This window comes from Marmota flaviventris, chromosome 1 (genome assembly GCF_047511675.1).
Source record: "Marmota flaviventris isolate mMarFla1 chromosome 1, mMarFla1.hap1, whole genome shotgun sequence".
Taxonomy (NCBI): domain Eukaryota; kingdom Metazoa; phylum Chordata; class Mammalia; order Rodentia; family Sciuridae; genus Marmota; species Marmota flaviventris.
The window spans coordinates 170496701-170517760 of NC_092498.1; the positions used below are offsets into that span (position 1 = coordinate 170496701).

General features: G+C 46.4%; 1 protein-coding gene across 1 annotated transcript in view; it reads right to left on the minus strand.

Annotated features, from left to right (window-relative positions):
* Positions 1–21060, minus strand: part of Acox2 (acyl-CoA oxidase 2) — a 28335-nt gene that overhangs the window by 5882 nt on the left and 1393 nt on the right. Inside the window, exons 4-12 of the mRNA XM_027951315.3 lie at positions 20571–20678; positions 18919–19038; positions 18501–18616; positions 17283–17455; positions 14929–15091; positions 13186–13376; positions 11398–11577; positions 9671–9776; positions 5471–5688 (exon numbers count right to left, since the gene is read on the minus strand). Coding sequence (XP_027807116.2) covers positions 5471–5688; positions 9671–9776; positions 11398–11577; positions 13186–13376; positions 14929–15091; positions 17283–17455; positions 18501–18616; positions 18919–19038; positions 20571–20678 — 1375 coding nt within the window. The remainder of the gene's footprint in view (positions 1–5470; positions 5689–9670; positions 9777–11397; positions 11578–13185; positions 13377–14928; positions 15092–17282; positions 17456–18500; positions 18617–18918; positions 19039–20570; positions 20679–21060) is intronic.

Sequence of the window (21060 nt, forward strand, 5' to 3'; positions counted from 1 at the left end):
CTGTGGTATCATCTCTCTCATGGCTTTAAATATCAACCATATGCCAGTGACTTCCAAATTTATCCCTCTGTGTCACATCTGTATTTGGATTTCAAATAGGCTTTTCCAACATAACATGTCTAAAACCAAACTCCTAATCTTTTTCTGTCCATCCTGCTCAAACCTGGCTCTTCTGTAGTCCTCCCCATTTGATTCTTCTGTCTCACCCCACATCTATCTAATCTCTCAGCACATCCTGTTCTACTTTCAAAATATAAAACTTTGATCACTTCCCACCACTCCAGTGCTCCCACTCTGGTCCAGGCCAGGATCCTCTCTCCCTGCTGCTTTCTACTCCCCTCTCACCAGGTGGGGATTGAACCCAGGGCTTCACATATGCTAAGCAAGTGACCAGGTGCTCTCAGCCCTGCTTTTCTTTTTTTGTTTTGGTACCCAGGATAGAACCCAGGGGCTCTCAACCACTGAGCCACATCCCCAGCCCATTTTTTATATTTTATTTAGAGACAGGGTCTCACTGAGTTGCTTTAGCCCCTTCTTTTTATTCGAAATTCTTAGTATGGCAGCTGGAGTGATCCTTTAAAAATAGACATCGGATTATTTCCGATCGTGACTATCCTGTGCTCAAGCCCTCCTAGGCTCATACAGAGTAAAAGCATTGACCTCCAACATTTGTACCTGTCCATACCTGGAAAACCTTCCCCTGACCACTATACGGCAGCCATATGACATTCCTCAGGTCTTTCCTCAAATATCACCTTCCCACAGACCTCCCTGCTCCCTCAGCTCCATATTCCTATCCCCTTTCCCTGGTACCCTTTCCTTTCTGGCACTGATTAACACTTCACAGGGTGTATTGACAATGTGTGCACATGCGTGTGTGTGCGTGTCTCTCTCCTCTTTGTAGGCACTGTGCCCTTTTCAATCTGAAACTTGTATTTTTCTCATGAGGGATATTTACTTGAATTATTTTATTAATAAATTACCCCCCGCCCCAAAATAAAATAAATTGCCTCTTTCCATTTTTTCTGTCTTCCTCTTTCTTTGTTTCCCCCTAGACCTGCTTTTTAGAAGATGAATAGCTAGGATAGGTCCTCTTATTTTTTAAAGATCTTTTCTCTCGTTTTTTGTCCTTTTCTGCTTTCTTTCTGTGAGGTCTCTGCAACTGTATCTTCCAGTCCTTAAATTGAGTTTTTCATTTCTACTACCTTTTTGTTAAATTTCAAAGAGCTCTTTTTTTTCTTTCTTCTCTGAATATTACATTTTAAATAATTACATTCTGGTTCTTATTTCATAGTTGGGGTATCTCTTATTAATTCTTTGAGGATATTACTATGTTTTTTTCTTTTTAAAGCTTTCTACTCACTATATATTCTCTTTGTGTCCTCTGAGTTGCCTTGTTCTTGCTCCTTCTTTTATGTTAGCAGCATTCAGTGCATCTGGTGATCCCAGAGTGTCTGGTCATAGCTAAGAATGGGGCATGAGCTAGCTCAGTACAAGTGTGTATGTTGATTGTTAGCGGGGCTCACTGTGGACTGTGCCCCTGCTCCCTTGGATGGTCAAATTCTTCAGAGAAGGATTATCTTGCTATTCTCCTACAGGGTACCCGCCTGGCTGTCACTCTCCTAGTACCAAGAGGTTAATGAGCACTGGAGGAGGAAGTGTTAATATTTGGCTTGTGAAATCCCTGCTTTCTGTAGGGTAGCCTCATCCTCCACTATGCCTAATGTTCCCCATTCCCCTTGGCCCTATCAGAGTAGGGCCAGGAAAGTCACAGGGGAGGAGGGGAACCGAGGTTTCAGATCTCTCTGAGCTGAACTTCCACCATCCTGTCAGTCCCATCTCACTCTCATCCCCATTGCCTGAGGTACACAGTGCTTCTCCTTGGGGTTCTCTGCTGTGACTTGTCTAAGTCATTGTATGCCCATTTATCCAACTTTCATTTTCCTCTCCTGTTCTTTTTGTAGGCTCATGCCTTTAAAAATTTTCTAATTCTCTTGCTGTTGTTTAAAGAGTGCTTCCTAGCATGTGCAATGCCATGGGCTCAATTGCTAGTGCCAGATAAAAACAAAACAAAATGCTGTCAAAAATATATCTGAAACAATTATGCCTGGGGTATTAAACTTTCCCTAGTCTAGGGAATCCAGTGGCAGACACCATTAAGAGCATAATTAAGTACAGCACAATTCAAGCCCAAATGTGTCTTTAGGAAGGAACAAAATTAAGTGCATTTGTGCAGTCTGCCTTACCTGAGATTTACCTCAGTCTGCCATCTTTACCCCAGCTGAGATTTTACTAACACATTTTTAAACAACTAAAACCCCTTTGGGTCAATTCATTAATGTGACACAGAGAGCTGGTTTTAGTGTCACTTAGAATAGTGTGCTGCCTTTCATTTGTCATCTCAGAAGTCTGAGAGAGATAATGACTAATCAAGGCAGGGAACTGTGACAAAGAACCGTTAAGCATGGACTCTGTTACATACCTAATTACCCTGCAGTAGTAAGGTTACTTAGGAACCATAATGTAAGTAAATCATTTTGTGGGTTTGATGCTTGCGTGAGTTGGCAGCTTGCGTCAGTGCTGTCTTGTCTTGATTTGTAAGCCTCTGGAGCAAAGGCAAGCACTTAGAAATGCTGTTTGCAGATAAAAATGAAACCCCAAAAACTCCATACTTAAAGATGTTAAGGTGATCTTTGTATTTTATCATCACCACCAAGCAGGACCAGAATATTATTTTTATCATGTGCTTTTAAAATGCCAAGTGTTTCAGAAAGACACATTTGGGCTTGAATTGTGCTATACTTAATATGCTCTTTTTTTTTTTTAATTTGTTCTAATTAGTTACATATGTCAGTGGAATGCATTTTGACAAATTATACATTAATGGAGTATAACTTCTCATTCGTCTGATTGTACATAATAGAGAGTTGCACAGGTCATGTAATCATATTATGCATATAGGGTAATAATTTAACACGCTCTTAATGGTTTCCACCAGTGGATTGCCTAGATTAGGGAAAGTTTAATACTTGGGCCATCATTGTGTCAGATATAGATATAGATAGATATTTTTTGGTACCAGGGATTGAACTCAGGAACCCTTAATCATTGAGCCACATCCCCAGCCCTTTTTTGTATTTTATTTAGAGACAGCATCTCACTGAGTTGCTTAGGGCCTTGCTAAGTTGCTGAGGCTGGCTTTGAACTTGTGATCCTCCAGTCTCAGCCTCCTGAGCCACTGGGATTACAAGTGTGTGCCACTGTGCCCAGCAGTCAGATTATATATATATATATATATATATATATATATATATATATAGAGAGAGAGAGAGAGAGAGAGAGAGAGAGAGAGAGAGAGAATACCTTTATTTTGTTTATTTATTTTTACTTGGTGCTAGGGATTGAACCCAGCGCCTTGCACATATAAGGCAAGCGTTCCACCGCTGAGCCACAACTCCAACTAGGCAAGCACTCTACTGCGGAGCTACATCTCCAGCCCTGTGCATATTTTTTTTAAACCTTTATTTAATTTTTAAAAAATATTTATTTTTTAGTTGTAGTTGGACACAATGCCTTTATTTCACTTATTTATTTTTATGTGATGCTGAGGATCGAACCCAGGGTTCTGCACATGCCAGGCAAGCGCTGTACTGCTGAGCCACAACCCCAGCCTATTTAATTTTTTTTAATAATTATTTTTTTAAAATCTTGTTAATATTTTTATTTATTTGTATTTATATGGTGCTGAGGATCGAACCCAGGGCCTTGCACATGCGAGGCGAGTGCTCTACCACTGAGCCATAACCCCAACCCCCTTTATTTAATTTTTAAAAAAAAATTTTTATGTGGTGCTGAGTTTTAAACTCAGTGCCTCACACATTTTATTTAATTAAAAAAAAATTTATGTGGTACTGAGTTTTAAACTCAGTGCCTCACACATGCTAGGCGAGCACTCTACACTGAGGTACAGCCCCAACCTCTGTGCATATTTTTTTAAAACCAAGTTCATAATCTTACCGTATGTGTGTGTGTGTGTGTATTTTATGTTTATTTATTTTATTTAGATTTATTCCTAACAGTATAAAATAACCTCACAGTATAAGATTCTTTCAAATTATTAAATATTTTTCATGGACCCCAATTTTGTTTTCAGTACTGAACCCAGGGTCACTACTACTGGGCTATATCCCCAGCCCTTTTTTGACAATTTGTGATGATTTAATTGAACAAACATTTACTAGCTACCATCTATCTAAGTGCCTATGTTTTGTAATAAATAGCACGTAAAATACTGTATATTGTTAGAAATAAAAAGAATTTGGTTTATTTTCTTTAACTCTGTCATGGAAATTTTATTTTACAACAATTTCAAGTTTATAAAATTTTTTAAAAGTGTTGCTGATAATGAGAACTATCAGAGGATGTAGGGGAAAGGCCACACCTCCCAATGTACAATAGGCGTCATATTTTCTGCCCCATGGGGTCTCAAAAGGGTGTATTCTCAAGTTATCCTATTTTTTAAAAAAAATATTATTGACAATGGTAAATAATTCATATTTTTAAAATTTGTTTTCTAGAACCCTGACCAGGTGGGCCTGTGGTTTTGATGTTTTTCAAGTAATTATTTAGGTTATGTGAAATGACTGGATGAAAGAAAGCATTTGATTAGTGTTTCATGACTCCAGATTGTACTGCATTAATTCCACATATCAAAACTATTTGTATTATTGTTCTATGAATCAATATATAAATTACTTGAGTTTTAAAAAAATTTTTCATCTTGGTACCAAGGCAGTAAAGTTTAGTCAACTTGGAAATTATTTGCTCATGCACATTCAACAAAGACAGGGGTATACCTAAAATAGTACTTCGACCTTCACCCACAGGTTAAGGGTGCATGCTCAGGCGTCAGAGAGGCCTGAGATTGTACCAACTCCTACTCTGGCTAATTATGTGACTTTGAGCAGGTTAACTCCCATAAGCCTGAATTTCCTCTCCAGTAAAATACAGAGATTAAGTCCATTTCAAAGGGCTCCAAGGATTAACTGAGATGATGTTTGTAAAAGCTTTTGGCACAGTGCCTGGGCACATAAGTACTCCTTAAGTGTTAGCTATGATTCAGACTATTAACACATATTCACATGTGGCATGCTTTATTTTATTCATATGTCTGTGACATTGTTCCTCTTTCCTTGACGATGTTGAAGAGGTCAATTGAGGTAGCTAACTTATTTTTAAGCATTTTTATTTCTAATTATTCCTCACTTGTTTCTTTCACTAAGCCTTAATACTTCATGTTGGCATAATAATGCTGGGATGCGAACCTCCCCAGGGCCCTTGCTGGTTTTGCCAGACATACCCCAGTTAGCAAGATCTTGGAGTTTGAGGTGACCTGTGAACTAATCTGTGAACTAGAGTAGAGGGCTTTTCTCCGAAGGCTAATATCACGGTTTGAGGGCTTGCCACTCACCTGATCAGGAGGAGTAGGTCCAGGTAAGCTTTTCTTGCCATGTCTACTTGGGCCCCAGACAGAAAGCCATCGTGGAGAAAGTCACCTGAGTTTGTCAAGATACCGTGTAAAGCAAAGAGATCACAGAGGCGTTGGAGCACTTGCTGAATTGCTGGTTCCTTGTCTAGTTTCTCCAGAGCGTCCGTGAAACTCTTCACAGTGATATAGTAGCAGTGTGCCTACAAAGACAAAGGTGTATCAGACACTGATAGATGGTTTCCAACTCCAGAAGTCACCCTGGAATCTTGGCAAGACAGATGAACACACTGCCACAGCTGTATGCTTGCCAGAGGGCTGACAGCAGGCCCCCTCCCCTCCAGCTCGCTCAGGGTTTCCTTGAGCCTTTTTGGTACAGTGTGTATCTGTATACATGCACACGTGTGTGTCTGGCCCGTGGGCTCTGGAACTTGGCCTTTGGTATCCTCATTTTGCTTGGGGCAGCTTCAAGTAGAGTTGAAAGTAGAGAGTCAGGTGTGCTGGTGGCTGGCTCCGGGGACTTGGAGGGTAGCACGTGTGTGTACCATGTGGTGGGAAAGTGAGGGTACAAGATGTAAAGGCAATTTATCCTAGCCATCAACCTAATGAGAGCCCCCTCTGCCAGATGGACTCCTTCCCTGGACCCCCTTCTTCCCATAGCCCAGCAACTAAAGGATTAATGCTTGTCTCAGCAGGAACCTTTAGGACCCTTTATCTCCTGCCCTTTTGGTTATTAAATATTTTTAATATCCCCCCTTTACCCAAGACAAGTGCACATCAGTATTTTATCAGGTAGGATACGAGTTGCTTGAGGAAGAGTTTATAATACAAACAGTTTGAGGCTTTCAAATTTGTATGTGTGCAGGGCACCTGGATGTCTTTTCAGAATGCAGATTCTAGCTGGGTGTGGTGGCGCACACCTGTAATCCCAGCTGCTCAGAAGGCTGAGGCAGGATGATTACAAGTTCAAAGTCAGCCAGCCTCAGCAAGTTATCGAGACTCTAAGCAATTTAATGAGACCCTGTCTCAAAATAAAAAGTAAAAAGGGCTGGAGATGTGGCTCAGTGGTTAAATGCCCTTGGATTCAATCCCTGGTACAAAAAAGAAAAAAAGAATGCAGAGTGAGAGTAGATCTCTAACTGTCTTGTGATGTCCATGCTGCTGCTAGTAACTTGAAATAGCAAGGTTTAAAGTGTCTTGGGGTTCAAAAGAATTCTCCCTGCAGGACAAGGGATAGGGCAAGGCCATCTGAGGCAAGGGGAACTTTATGAGCAAAGGCTATACTTTCAGGAGGTAATTTCCTGAGACCGATGCACTGGAATTTAATGAGGCAATGATGGGCACTTTGTAAGTTTGGATTGACCCACACCTGGACCCACATCAGTGAAGAGCTGTGAATGACATGGCCGGGGTTTTATTCTGTAGGGGCCAAGGAGTCACCAGAGCTTTCAGTGGGGCAGCGAGTGGTCAGGTTTCTCATTTGGAAAGAACCTGACTTCCTCACACAGGTGCTTACAGCTCTGCTTAGGCAGCCAGCCATGCTCCTCACTGCCGTGCTGGGTATGCAGTGTTTGGAGGTGGACGATGATCAGATGGGTCCTGCCGCCCAGCAGCCTTCTGCGCTCAATCTGCATTGAGGGACAAAACTGGAGACACCTGTACTTTTGTCACTGAAGCCCCGCTTTCCCTTGTCTAGCCCATGGACCACACCCGAAGGTCTCCAGGCTCTGCTTGAGGAGTGAAGTGATGGTGAGCTGCCCCAGGGCCCAGTTCTGTCTTGGAAAGCAGGATGAAGACCAGAAAGAGAAGGTGGCCTTTAGGCCATAGGGATAAAGTATGTCCTTATCGCTGGGTATCTCTTAAATTTTTACACATGTCAGCTCAGTCTTCATAATAATCCTGTAAAGTAGGTGCTGGTAATAGCTCTGTGTTGCATGAAGAGACAGGCTCTGAGACTTAAGTTCCTTGCCCAAGGTCATATGGCTGGTAAGTGGTAGCAACAAGAGCCAAACCAGGGTTGTACTCCTAACTGCTACCTGTGCTGCCAAAGCCACCAGGGCCTGAGGCTGGGTTATACCGAGCACCAGCATTAGCTCCAGGATCCTGGGAACTGACATCTCTCCTGGGCAGAGCCTGACCTTAGAGGACCAAAGCCTATCAGAACACCTTTGTTGTACAGACTGGAAAGGGGAGGGAGTGCTTGAGGTCAGATGGCATGTCACACACACAGCTGGGAGACCAGAACTTAGCTCATGGTTTTTCCTTGTCTATCCACCTACCAGTTTTGTCCCCTGCCCCAAGTTGTAGTAAAGTCATTCTCTCTCTACCTGCACATTTCCAGTTTCCAGATGAGGCCTGGTTGGGCCCTTGAGGTTTCCGTAGCGTAGCGAACCCCACAAAGCACAGGAAGTATAGAACCCCTTCCCACTGTGACCTCGGAGACTCAGCTTGGCCACCATCCCCCCAGGAGGCCTTTGGACTCACTCCTCTCTCACAAGCTGACTGAGCTTCCCACCTTTGGTGCCTCCGAGCTTGAGGAGCCCTGAGGACACAGCTTGCCTGTGGTGTGTGGCACAGGAAGCCATCTTGACTCAGCCATTTTCTACTTCTCGGACCTCATGCCTATGAGATCTCTTTCTTCATCCTTAGAGGAGAGATTCTGCTGGTCTCCTGCACAGGCTCACATGTGCTAAATGAAGGAAACTGGCGAGCAGCGTCTGGCCCCTTCGAAGGCAGGGCTTAGGTTTGGAAAATGAATAATGGGGGATTGTGGTTCCTTTTTTGGTCATCTGTTGAAAGAGTGCCGCCTGGGCTCACTCCGTGTTGACAGGGCATTTAGCACGATAGGGAGTGCCCCTGTGGTGGGCTGTGGAGCTGAGAGCTGTGGCTACTGCCAGCGCCCACGAGTGTGGTGCAGGTGTTGGGTCACCAGGTGGTGCTCATGCACAGCCTGCCAGCCAGTCCTGCCCTCCCAGGGCCTCTGCAGACCTTCAGGCCTCTCCTGCTTGGCAACCATTTTGGGGGGTCCAAAGCCTGATGATTGGAGTGGCCGCTTCAGTTTTCAGTTGTTGGCATGACCAGCGTTCCAGTTGCCTAAGCTCAAGAGGCATTCTTACCTCTTTCCCACCCCATGACTCTTGAGGCCTGTTCCTTCCTCTACCCCTTTACTATCTCTGCATTTCCCCACTTCTCTCCGTGGCCTCTGCCAAGTTCATGGTGGGGGCTGGTCCAGGCTGCAGCAGCTTCCTTCTGATTAACTTCCAGCCTCCAGTCCATTCCTCCCTCTGCAGCTTGCATGATCCTTCTGGAAGGAAACTCTGCTCCCTTCATTTTTGCCTGATGCAGACTCAGCCATGGCTTCCCGTCACAATGGAGACAAGACGCAGGCTTCTCACACTGCAGAAGGTCTCTCCTGTCTCCTCTCCCTGTCTACCCTCCTCTCCTTGATTCTTCCACCTTTGGCTCCTCCTGAAAGGTCTGCATTTCCTCCCAAGCACCAGGACTTTTCCTGTCTCCTCTTCTTGTACCTGCTTCTCCCTTTGCTTGGAAACCTTCCTCTGCAAAGCTGCCATCTGCCCCCCCTCCAGCCTCCTCATCCCCCACCACCCCCAGCATGCTAATTTCAGCTTATCTTGGAAGCATCAGCCTGTGTGCCACCCTTTCTGGGAAGCCTCAAGGTGAGTAGAGATGCACCTGCCCCAGAATCCCACAGCAGCCTATATTCTCCTGCCCAGTGCTTCCTTGATAGGTGTGGGCAGCAGCTTCACCGTTTGAGCACCGAGCCCAGGGCTGCTGCAGAGTGGGTGCTCAAATATTTGCCGACTGACTGTGAATTATGCACAAACACAAACCATAGTGGAAATTGAATCAGACATCCAAGGATTGCCTGTGGGGCTAAGAGGAAGCTTGACCTGCTTTTCTATCTGGGAGGAAATATTTGAACAACCTGAAGCAAATCCAATAACACTGCCTCATTACCTTTCCCCCCAAGAGCTGCCAGCAAGATTGCTTTGGAGTTAAGTCCTTTAATTAAAATACCCTGGACTAAAGCCTTAGAAATGAAATGAGGGCAGCCGCTGAGGCGCAGGCTTGGGGAATAATGGCACAGCCTGGGTTTTCCCGGCAGGGTAGCCAGCTTGGAAAGACAAGCGGGTCCCTTGCAGCTTTGGCTGATAGGCAGCTCACCTTAGCAGCCTGGAGGTGCATGACAGAAGTCTGGTTCCAAGCCTCCTGCTGGTCAGCCCCAGATTGTGTGAGGGTCCGTAGATGATGCACCGAGTCCTCTATGAGCCTGAAAACCAGAAAAGGGTCAGCTTCTTGACTGACTGGGAAAGATAACCAGTAGCTATGGGGGGCCCTCAGAAGTACAAATTCTGTGTAGGACTTCTTGTGTGTCATAAAGCTAAATGCTTGATAAACATTCTCTCTCAAGGAATGCATTTCCTGTTTACAGTGGGGAAAACCTGAGTGTCAGAGAGGTTAACCAAATTGTCCAGGGTAACACAGCTAGTAAGGAAGGAGTGGAGCCAGAATTTATTTTTGTTCCTTTTGGAACCCAGAGGTGCCTAACCACTGAGCCACATCCCCAGCCCTTTTTAATATTTTATTAGAGACAGGGTCTAGCTAAGTTGCTGAGGCTGGCTTTGAACTTTTGATTTTCCTGCCTCAGCCTCCCAAGTCATTGGGATTACAGGCATGCGCCACCACTTTTGGTTTGGATTTTTTCTTAACCACCACATTTTAAAGCCTCAGGGATTTGGGCCAGGAGCATTCCCCTCTTTTTCATGCACCCCAATACCAATGTTTTTAGGCCATTCCATTGTTTGGCTTCCTATGATCCAAGGAAGAAAACAAAACAAAACTTGTTAAATGTTAGTGAGGCCTGTTGGTCACCCAGCCTGCTGCAAGGAACCTAAAAACAAAACCAGAAAACTAACTATTGTCCTCCAAGACACTAAGTTAGTCATTTGCCATTATATTAACCTTTAATCCCCTTTTATTGTTTGTTTCCTGCATGACCATCCATAACCCTTGAAACTTGTGTGTAAAGCAAACTGTTAAGCAATATTTATTTTGCTTTGTCAGGGAGTACATAAGCAGATGTCACTTTTGAGTTCCAAGCAAAGAGAAACACAATGGCATCTTAATTACCAGTCAGTTCCCCCAAGTGAAAATCAGTTCTTTGAGGCCTGAAGGTTTTATTAGTGTATCTATAGATCCCTACATCTTAAAACAGTGCCTGGCATATTGTAGGCACTTAATAAACATTTGTGGAATGAATGAATGAATGTCTCAAGTTCCTTGTGATCTCAAAATAATTATCAATCATTTCTGGGACCACAGGTTGGGATATAAGACCACTTTATACTAAAAAAAATATATTTTTTCCAGTTTGTTGTTTTTGGCATTTTAATGTTGGGCAGGGTGAGAAGCTTTTTCTTTATAGGTCATTAAATCTTTCCTTCTCTCTGTGATGGTGTCTGTGCTTGGCTAGGCCTTCTCTTTATTCCAAGCTTGTAGCATATTTAGTCATTCCTGACTGGTGGGTACCTGACAATATTGGTTGAGTGACAGAATGGATGACCCCTTGGTTTTGTCTATGTTCTCTGGAGTCTATCAGATGCTGGAATTAAAACGGAGTCCATCCTCTGCTGGAGTCATATTTTAGAAAATTATTTTTAGATTATGGACTATTTTCCAATTTAGAAGGGTTGCTGTATTTATTGTTATTGGTTTGCATATCAATATACATTGGTAGTATTTTCATATGGGTACATTTGTTGGATTGTGAGTTATTCCAGGAATCTAAGGATTTTTAAAATTTCTCTCATGGCAATAGGAGCTGCGGGGGCGCCCCCCCCCCCCCCCCCCCCCCCCCCCGTGTGGGGTGCTGACTTCTCAGCGCTTCTCACCTGGCGGCCGCGTGTGCCCAGGCTGCAGTGTATAACTCTGGGCAGAGGAAGTCGGCTGCCTTCTGGGCTGGGCAACGGGCCAGGACAGGCCTGGCAAGATATTCAACAGACTGAGGTAGAGGCTTCTGTGGTGCAGAGTCTGGGGACACCTTGGCTTGCGGGTAGCTCTTTACCAGAAACCTGGAGGGTGGAAGGGGAGGGGACAGGGGAGACAATGGGGCTCTGTGGGGCACCCGCCACCTCAGCTCCCAGAGACACACATCACACATTCTTAGCCTGGGCTCCAGCCTTCCTGTGGAAGGACCTGGGCCCAGACCTCCACCCAGCTGCCCTCTGAAGGGTTACTCCTCACCCCAGAGTCCTCTCCTGCCATCCTGCTGGGAGGCCCTCCGTGGGGCACACTCCAGGCTTTAACAACTAAATGGCGCTGCAGGACTGGGGCAGACCTCTTCAGGTCCAGAACATAAACTCTTCTGAGATTCTATGCAAATTGAATCTTTTTGTGGGAATCTTGTGATTTTAGGATTTATGATGACTTGTACAGTGACTGTGGGAATTAAATTTTCTAAGTTGAAAGAAGGAGGATAGGTACTGACGTGAATGGGAAGATTATAGGTGACTCTGAGCTGCTGCGTTCGTCAATCCAGTGGTTACAGGTTCTGGCCTCAGGCAGCCCTGGACTCTCAGCCGAGGCCTTCGTGATGCTCTAGGATTGATTCACCTCCCTAAGCTTTCCATCTCTAGATGGGGATGATCATACTCACCTGATTAGGAGGTGGTTTGTGAAACTGAAAGATAATATTTGTGAAGTGCTTGACACAGAGCTAGGCACAGAATGCCTAATGCACACTATTGTGTTCTTTTCATAATCTGAAAAAGTAAACCTGCAAATGTTATGTATTAAAAGTATAACATGTCACATTTGCCAGTGAACTCCTTTCTCCATGCGTACAAAATTATTTTCCCCCTTCAGTCATCTGAGAATAAGTGAGTGTGAGAGGCTTTGTCAGCCTCAAAGAGGGTTGAAAAGAAACCACTTGGAGCTGGGCATGGTGGTGCAGGCCTGTCATCCCAGCAGCTTTGGAGGCTGAGGCAGGAGGATCACAAGTTCAAAGCCAGCCTCAGCAAAAGCAAGGCACTAAGGAACTCAGTGAGACCCTGTCTCTAAATAAAACACAAAATAGGGCTGGGGATATGGTTCAATAGTCAGGTATCCCTGAGTTCAATCCCTGGTACCTTCCTCCCCCCAAAAGAAACCACTTGGAGGAGGCTGACTTGGCCATTCGCTCCTGCCTCTTAAGTTGGGGCCTCCTGTGTAAGATCTTCACTAAGCCTGGGATCCTGCATTGAGCAAAGCAGATATAGTCCCTGCCCTTGAGGAACTCCCAGTCGAGCTGAGGACCAGAACTAAAAAAGTAAACAACACAAAAATGTAGACAATTATAGATTGTGTTCCAAAAGACAGCCGTGTGCCACTGAGTGTTCCTGGCTGAGTGGACAATTTTAAGCAAGAGAAAGATATGATATTCTGTAGGCTTTGAAAAGATCCCTCTTGGATGCCTGTAGTGAAGTGGGACCTGGTGGAAGCAAGGGACCCTAGGTGAGAGACGGTGGCAGCCTGGCTAGGAACAGTGGATGTGCGGACGGGTGGATTTGAGACCTGTCATGGGATTTGGACAGCCTCCAAATGGTGCTTGCCAAAGCCTGTCCCTCCCTCTGTGGGCATCAAACAGAAACCTTGACCTGAGCAGAAGCCTGGACAGGGGCCTGGGCCAGTCTGGTCCTTACCTGGCCACTTGCAGGTAGAGCACTGTATTCTCACCCTCATAGGTGCAGGAGGCTGTCACTTGGGTGACCAATGATGGCAAACCACTCAGTTTTGAGTAGCCGTGTCCCCCGCAGGCCCTGCGACACAGCTCGGCCCCCTGGGTACACAATTCAGACATCATGGCCTTCATGCCTGTGCTCAGTGCATGGAGCTATAAGAACAGGAAGAGGTGTCAGGTGGTGTAAGGGGATCCCACACCTCCCATTTACTGAACATTTCCAGCGTGCTGAACACATCCCTGTGAGGTAAGGAGTGTTTCCTTACCTCACAGCTTTATGAATGAGAAGGCTGAGCCCCAGGCTGGGACTCACCCTGGGTCACACAGGCACTGTAGCTATGGGGCAATCAGAACTAAGGAAAGGCTTCCCAAACAGCGTCTCCAGGATCTTTGGAGAGGGTGCTGCCTGGATTGGGCCCACCTCCCTTCAGGAGGTATACAGTTTGGAAAACTGACCTGTGAGGGTGAGTGGGGTGCAGTGGTCTGAATGTGTCTGCCCCAAATTCATATGTTGAAATCCTAACCTCCAAGGTGATGGTATTAGGAGGTGGGGCCTCTGGGCAACGATTAGGTCATGAGGGTAAAACGTTCATGAATAGGATTAATGGCTGCTGTGGTTTGCATTGCCCCTCCAAAACCCATGTCGAAATGTAGTTGTCATTTTAAAAGTACTAGGAGGTGGGACCTTTAAGAAGTGATTAGGTCATGAGTGCTCCACCCTTATGAATGGATTAATGCTGTTGTCATGGGTGTGGCTTGGTTATAAAAGAGAGCTCTGCCCCCAACACTTTCACAGGATCCTTTGCCATTGGTGCCCTCTGCCATGGCACAGCACAGTAAGAAGGCCCTCAATAGACAGATGGAGGCAACTTGGTGGAGGCTAGGAAGTCTCCAGAACTATGAGAAATAAATTCATAAGCTGCGTAGTTTATGGTGTTTTGTTACAGCAGCCAAATAGCCTGAGGGGTTGCCAGATAGCAAGCTTGGTTAGAGTTTTTGATTCTTGAAAGGCCCAAGCCATCTTTCAAACATTCAAGTCCTTCGGAGGAAAGTCATGTCCTACCTTTCTTTGTGTTTCCTCATCTGTAAAATGTGGATATAAATCGTGTCTACTACACAGTTGGAAAAATTAATGAAGCAATGCTTATAAAGCACAGCACCTGGGTAGCCTGAATCTTAAGAACATGTAAGTCCACAGTGATTTAGCTGAGACCTATGGGCCAGATGTGCTTTAGAATCAGAGTAATTTTTGGATTTTAGAAAGGCAAAGCAGGGTGTTTAAGGTAAATTACTTGTTTAAGGTGTATCCAGCCGGCTGTGGGAAAGCCTTCATAACTGAATACATTAATATTTTTGCTTATTCATGTTCAGTAGAATAAATCAAGTCTGTTCAGGTCAAATTGTGGTAACAAATGAGTTCCAGTTTTTTGTTTTCAGAGCTTTGTGGGATTCAAAAGCTCATCAGGGATTGTGACCTGTGTTCTTTCTACTGTGAGTGAGTATTTCATTTAACATTTTTGAGCTCTCTGGGGGCCAGGTGTGGGTGGATTTATGTGTCAGGGCACAGTGCACCCCAATACCCTGGGATGCTGGAAGGCTGTAGGAGTGGAGGAGGGCCTGTAGGAGCCGGGCTGAGACTGCTTCTCATTGGGTGGGATAGCCTTTGCCACCCTGCAGCAGCTGCTCCACAGCAGACAGTAGATACCTCAGGAAGGAGGCTGAAATCTTTGCGCAGAATCTCATCGTAGGAACGGTGGAAGAATTCCAAGAGGCTGACCGCTGTGAAGTGGAAGGCGTAACTCGTGGCCAGCTGAGGAAGGAGTTTCTGCTGCTGTGTCTGGTAGTCCAGAATTTTTGCCTCTGGGCCACTGGGGGGGAAAAGAAGCCAAAGATTTGGATGATACCTACATGCCATGTCCACCTCCTTCAACACCACATCCCCAACACCATGTAAGCCTTAAAAACAGTTCTTCATATTCATTGCAAAACTAACACCAGACTATCACTAATCTTCTAGTCTCATCTAACATGAACATTCACATATTTCCCTATAGATAATATTGACACTCTTGCTTGTAGGGTCTGCCTCTTGTGGAGTGAGGGTCACACAATTCTTGCATGCACACGGACCATCTCATCCTAAAATGTGAAAAGTTCTGAACTCTGACATATCTGATCCCAGGGGTTGGGTGAAGGATTGTGGCCCTGCACCGCTGATGATTTGAACCTGTGATCTTTCACTGCCCATGTGCACTTGCTGTGTGCTAGGAAATGCGTTGAACCTAAATAACAGCTCTTTGGATGTGAACCTGGGCCCACTGAAACCCAAGGAGTGGCCTGGGGCTGCCTTGTCCATTGCTATGTCCTCAGTGCACAGGACACAAAGCTGAGAGAAACCTGAGGCCTCTCAGGGGAGTAGCTCCTCACCCAACAAGAAGTTCTTATCATCCTTGGGACATCTCTACAACTCAGGTACATGGGCTGCAGGCAGGACAAGCAGTGTGCTGTCTTCTAGTGCAGATACCCTCAGCCTGGGATTCTGGTGCCCAGGCCACCGAGGGTGCTGTGGGTTTGCCAGAAGACCCTGGGTCAAGGCCCACCATGCTTTCCTGCATGTTACCCACGACACCATCCCAAAACATGACTCCTGTCCACCTGGCATACAATCCTCAGTCCATTTTGAGTCAGACTATCCTGGAGCCCATAGCATAAAAAAACACTAGACCCAAAGGCTGAGAGTCCTCAAATTCCAGTCCTGGAGATTTCACTCTTTTTATGCTTTTTTTTTTTTGAGATGAGGTCTCACTATGTTGCCAGACTAGTCTCAAGTTACCCTCTAGGCACCCACCAATATGCCTGGCTAGTGATCTGACTCTTTTTTTTTTTTGAGGGGGAGGACTAAAGATTGAACCAAGCAGTGCTTAACCACTGCACCACATCCCCAGCCATTTTTATATTTTATTTAGAGAGGATCTCACTAAGGATGGCTTTGAACTTGTAATCCTCCTGCCTCAGCCTCCTGAGCTGCTGGGATTACAGGCATGCACCACTGTGCCTAGCTGTGATCTTATTCTTGATAGGTAGAAAAGAGACCTAGAGGGCTGGGGATGTGGCTCAAGCGGTAGCGCGCTCGCCTGGCATGCGTGAGGCCTGGGTTCGATCCTCAGCACCACATACAAACAAAGATGTTGTGTCTGCCGAAAACTAAAAAATAAATATTAAAAAATTCTCTCTCTCTCTCCCTTCAAAAAAAAAAGAGAAAAGAGACCTAGAGAGGGTCAAGGATTTGCCCAGGGTCAGTCAGCAGAGCTGGGAGGAACATTGTTTCTTGAGTACCATGGATTTGGTTTTGCTGTAACCAACTCTACTCCCTATTCCTCTTCTCACTCAATTTTGCCACATCCTGGGCGTGTGTGCCTCTATTTGGGACAAATTTATCTTAAAAAGAATCATTTGCTGTTTACCTAAAATTCAAATGTGTGTCCTGTATCTCAAGACAGTGTGTGTCTGGGTGCACGCATGTACGTGTGAGCAAATGCACATGTACCTGCACACAGGTTAAAGCAGTATGGAGTAGACTTTGGCATTCTGTGCCCCGGAGTATTGGGAATAGTAGCCAGACACAACCAGGCATAATGAAAGGTATTCAGACCTAGACATACCACAGTCAGATGCTGACAGTCACAGCCAGACAGAACACGTTCATCCACACAGTCTGAAAAGACACTTGGGCTTTGCTAGAGAGAACGGCCAGCCACAGTGAGATGCAACCTGGTAACTGGCCGACCCAGACTCACTAGCCAGTCACAGGTTTGTAGGACACAATGGGATCTGGACAGACACAGACTGACATCAGATGCTGATAGATAGAAACTGGGCCAGAGAGACCCTGTCAACATGGCCAGACTTGTATGTGTGTATGAGGGGGGGGGGAGGGGGAGGGGGAGGTCTGCTCCAGCATCCCAGCTCTGGCAGAGAGATACTGCTGGGGAGCAGGCACTGTGGGACTGAGTGTCAGCCCTGTCTACCGCAGTCAGTCTCTGGGCTCCCTCTCCTTGCCTGGGCCGGAGCCGGGATTGGCGGCGGACGACTGAGTAGCGCACAGCGATGACACAAGCCTTCTGCAGTAAGGGTAGGATGGTAGTCAACAGCAAGCGCACTCGCGTCACCACCATGCCAAGATAGTTGCTCTGTGCCGTCCCAAACTTGATGTAGGTGCCATCTGGCAAGACCTGCGTGAAACAAGGATAGACATTGGGCCATAATGAAGGCACTCCAGCCAGCTGACTCCCACGATCATGGGCCTCCACCCCGCTTGGGTACCATGGCGCTCTTGCCCATCTGGAGACGACCGCTGGTGTGGCCACAACAATCAGTAAGATACAGAAATGGGGGCAGGGGTTGTGGCTCAGGGTATTGCGCTCACCTTGCGTGTGCGAGGCCCTGGGTTCGATCCTCAGCACCACATAAAAATAAATAAATAAAACAAAGGCATCATGTCCAACTACAACTAAAAAATAAATATTTAAAAAAAAAAAGATGCAGAAATGTAGCCGGGCACAGTGATGCACACATGTAATCTCACCAGCCTGGGAGGCTGACGCAGGAGGATTGCAAGTTCAAAGCCAGCCTCAGCAAAAGCAAGGTGCTAAACAATTCAGTGAGATTCTGTCTCCAAGTAAAATACAAAAAAGGGCTGGGGATGAGGCTCAGAGGTCGAGTGCCCCTGAGTTCAAACCCTGGTAGCCCTTCCCCCCCAACACAAAATACAGAATGTTTCCCTGCTTGTTGCTAACTAGCCACCTCCCCAGGTGCCCTGTTTACATTCCCTCTGTGGGAACACCCCAGGCTTTCCTTTGATCCACAACTAACAGGGCACAGCCTGGCAAAATGAGAACCTCCAGGTCTCTGCAGCACTCGGGTTAGCGTGTGTTCAGTGGCTGCTGTGTCCAGGCCTCACCGTGGGAAAATGTTAGCACATGACTCTCAGCCCCCTTTCTTCTTTCCCTGGGGTTGCTTGGCCATCCAAGGTGGAGAGTCATGTGAAGTCTGGGGCTCATCGAGGCAAAGCAACTTGCTCAAGATCACACCGTCTCTAAGCTGGGGCTTTCCTCCAGTCAGTGGGACCGAGTCCTTCTCCCTAAAACTGCTCAGGCCAGAGTCTCTCTGGGGAATTGTGGCCTAAGCAGTTTTAGGGAGAAGGACCCAGACCCAGTGTCAGCCTGTGCAAGATGCAGGTCCCCTGCCCAAGCAGTAATAGCTTCCCTGGCCTCCAACCTGTGCAAAGCGACTCAGCATGTTCTCCCTGGGGACCCGCACGTGGTCTAGAAGCAGGAAGCCATTGTCTACATTTTCCAAGTCCATCTTGGGCCCAATATCCCCAACAGTGATTCCTAGAGGGGGATGGAGAGGAGAAGGACTGTCATTTGAATGACACATTTGCTGTGCCAGGTACCACATACCCATTTCAGCTCACAGCAGCCTGTGACACTGGGGTTATTGCTGAGGTCAGACAGATGCTGACTCTTGCTCAGGGTTACCCAGCCAGTCAATACCAGGACGTTCAACAGAACCCCTCCTGGACCTGGGACAGCAGTCCCAACTTCTCCCATAGATTCCTTGGGCCCTGAGGACAAGGGAAGCTTGGTGGGACCTTCTCTTGGAAGGGGTCCCTGAGGGAACAGCATGGGCTTACCTGGCAGTGGGGTGTGGTCCTGGAGGCTCCGGATGGGCACGATAAAAGCGTGCATTCCCTGCCTGGCTCCCGAACAGATCAGCTGGGCCAAGACCAGGGCATGGGTGGCCGACCGGCCCACTGAGGGCAGAAAGATAAGAGGCACATCGTGGGGAGACCTGTGTATTGTTGTCCCCCAGCTTAGGCTCCTGGGGTTGGGGTTGCTCAAGGACATCTCTGAGGCCTCCAAAAGTTATTGATGATAGAGGAGATTTGTCCCCAGAGAGCCAAACAAAACTAGCAGTGACTTGACAAAGGAACTGAAAAGAGTGAGCTCTCGAAAGTTCTGCTGTCCCCCCAAAACAAAAGCAAAAGCAAAAAACTATTAATGGATCACTCTGTCATCAACCTCATAATAATGAATACAGATATTTATCAAAATCCAGGTGTCATCTGACCCTATACTGACGTTTTCTAGTTCTTACAGGGCAGGTATCATGAGTCTCATTTTCCAAGATAAGGAAAAGGAGACTCGGAGAGCAGAGTGACATGCCGGAGGTCACTAGCCTGGTGGGGGGCAGAGCTGGGATTGGAACCCTGGTCTGCTTGATTTTTTTTTTTTTTTTAAAGGATAAAGGACGGAGTTCCTTTTCTTAAAAAATTTGTTTAATTGTATCTTTGTTTTTAAATTAATTAATTAATTAATTAATTTTTATTTTATTATTTTTATGTGGTGCTGAGGATTGAACCCAGTGCCTCACAAGTACTCAACCACTGAGCTACAAACCTAGCCCTCCTTTTTTTTTTTTAGTACCGGGGGTTGAACTCAGAGGCACTTAACCCCTGAGCCACATTGCCAGCTTCATTTTGTATTTTATTTAGAGACAGGGTCTCACTGAGTTGCTTAATGCCTCACTTTTGCTGAGGCTGGCTTTGAACTCGTGATCCTCCTGCCTCAGCCTCCCGAGCCACTGGGATTATAGGCGGGCCCCACCACGCCCAGCGGTCTGCCTGATTTCAAAGGCGTTTTTCTCTCTGTGGTTTTGGTCTTGTTCATTCTCTTACTCTGTCTCCCTTCTTCTGATTTTCTCTCTCACCTCTACTTTTCTGCTTTAGTTGAACTCCAGGCATTTGTTTTATTTATTTTCCACACGAGGCCTGGGTCCCCAAATGCTGCAGATCCGTCCGCAGAGCTGAATTCTCAAACCCAAGGGAGGAGGCCTTGGTGGGCATGGCACCCACCTGGTGGCCATCTGATTAGAGCTGATGGTGGCACGGGATTTTCTGGGTGTCTGAGGCAGGGGCAGGGAGGTGTTTTTTCTACTCACTGTCGTCACAGGGCCTCTGCCCTGGCTGGAGACAAGCTTAATCATCGACTCAGGACAACTGGGACTAGGCCAAGTGTGCACATGTGTCATGTGCATGCACACACACGGGGGCTGGGAGGCAGTGTGTGCGTGTGTGGCCTTGTCTCTTATCCTCGTCAAAGCCCCCCTCCCAGGAACCTGCCAGCTGTTCACTAATGAAAGTCTTAGCAGCCCTGCTATTTCCAGGCAACTGGCGTAGGAGAGGAAATCAGCCTGCAGCCTCTTGGACAACAAATCCAGTGCTGCTCTGCCCTCTGATGTTGTCTTCCTTGGGCAGGGACAGAGCAAGAGAGGACGGATACTCACTGTCCCCAGGCCACCACTTGGCGGCAGTCATGGTGGGGCTGTGTATCACAAACTCCTGGGTGGCTGCATCATAGGTGGCTTCAGTCTCCAGGCCTTGAAGATATGACCCTGGCATCCAAGGAGGAGAGTGAGACATTCAGCCAAGGCAGGGTTCTTAACTGGGGAGCAGCTTCCGGGTGGGACTGGACTCTGAGCTACCAGCCAGTATGTAGTAGGGCCAGCTCCCCTCTGTACTTGGCAGGTATTTCTCCCCTTTGATCTATGGGTTTTGTGGGGATGCACAGAGTGGGGTGCTGATACTTCTAGAAGGAATGACTTATCCAGCTGGTAGTTCATACAGTACAGTTGTGAAAATTAGAAAAAGCCACCCCTTCCTTAAGACCCTTGACTGCCATCTGCTGGAGAGTTTTCAAATCAGATATGCAATCTATGAGATGCAATGGGCCCTCTGGGGTTGTACAGTGCACGACCCCAACACTATATGCAGCAC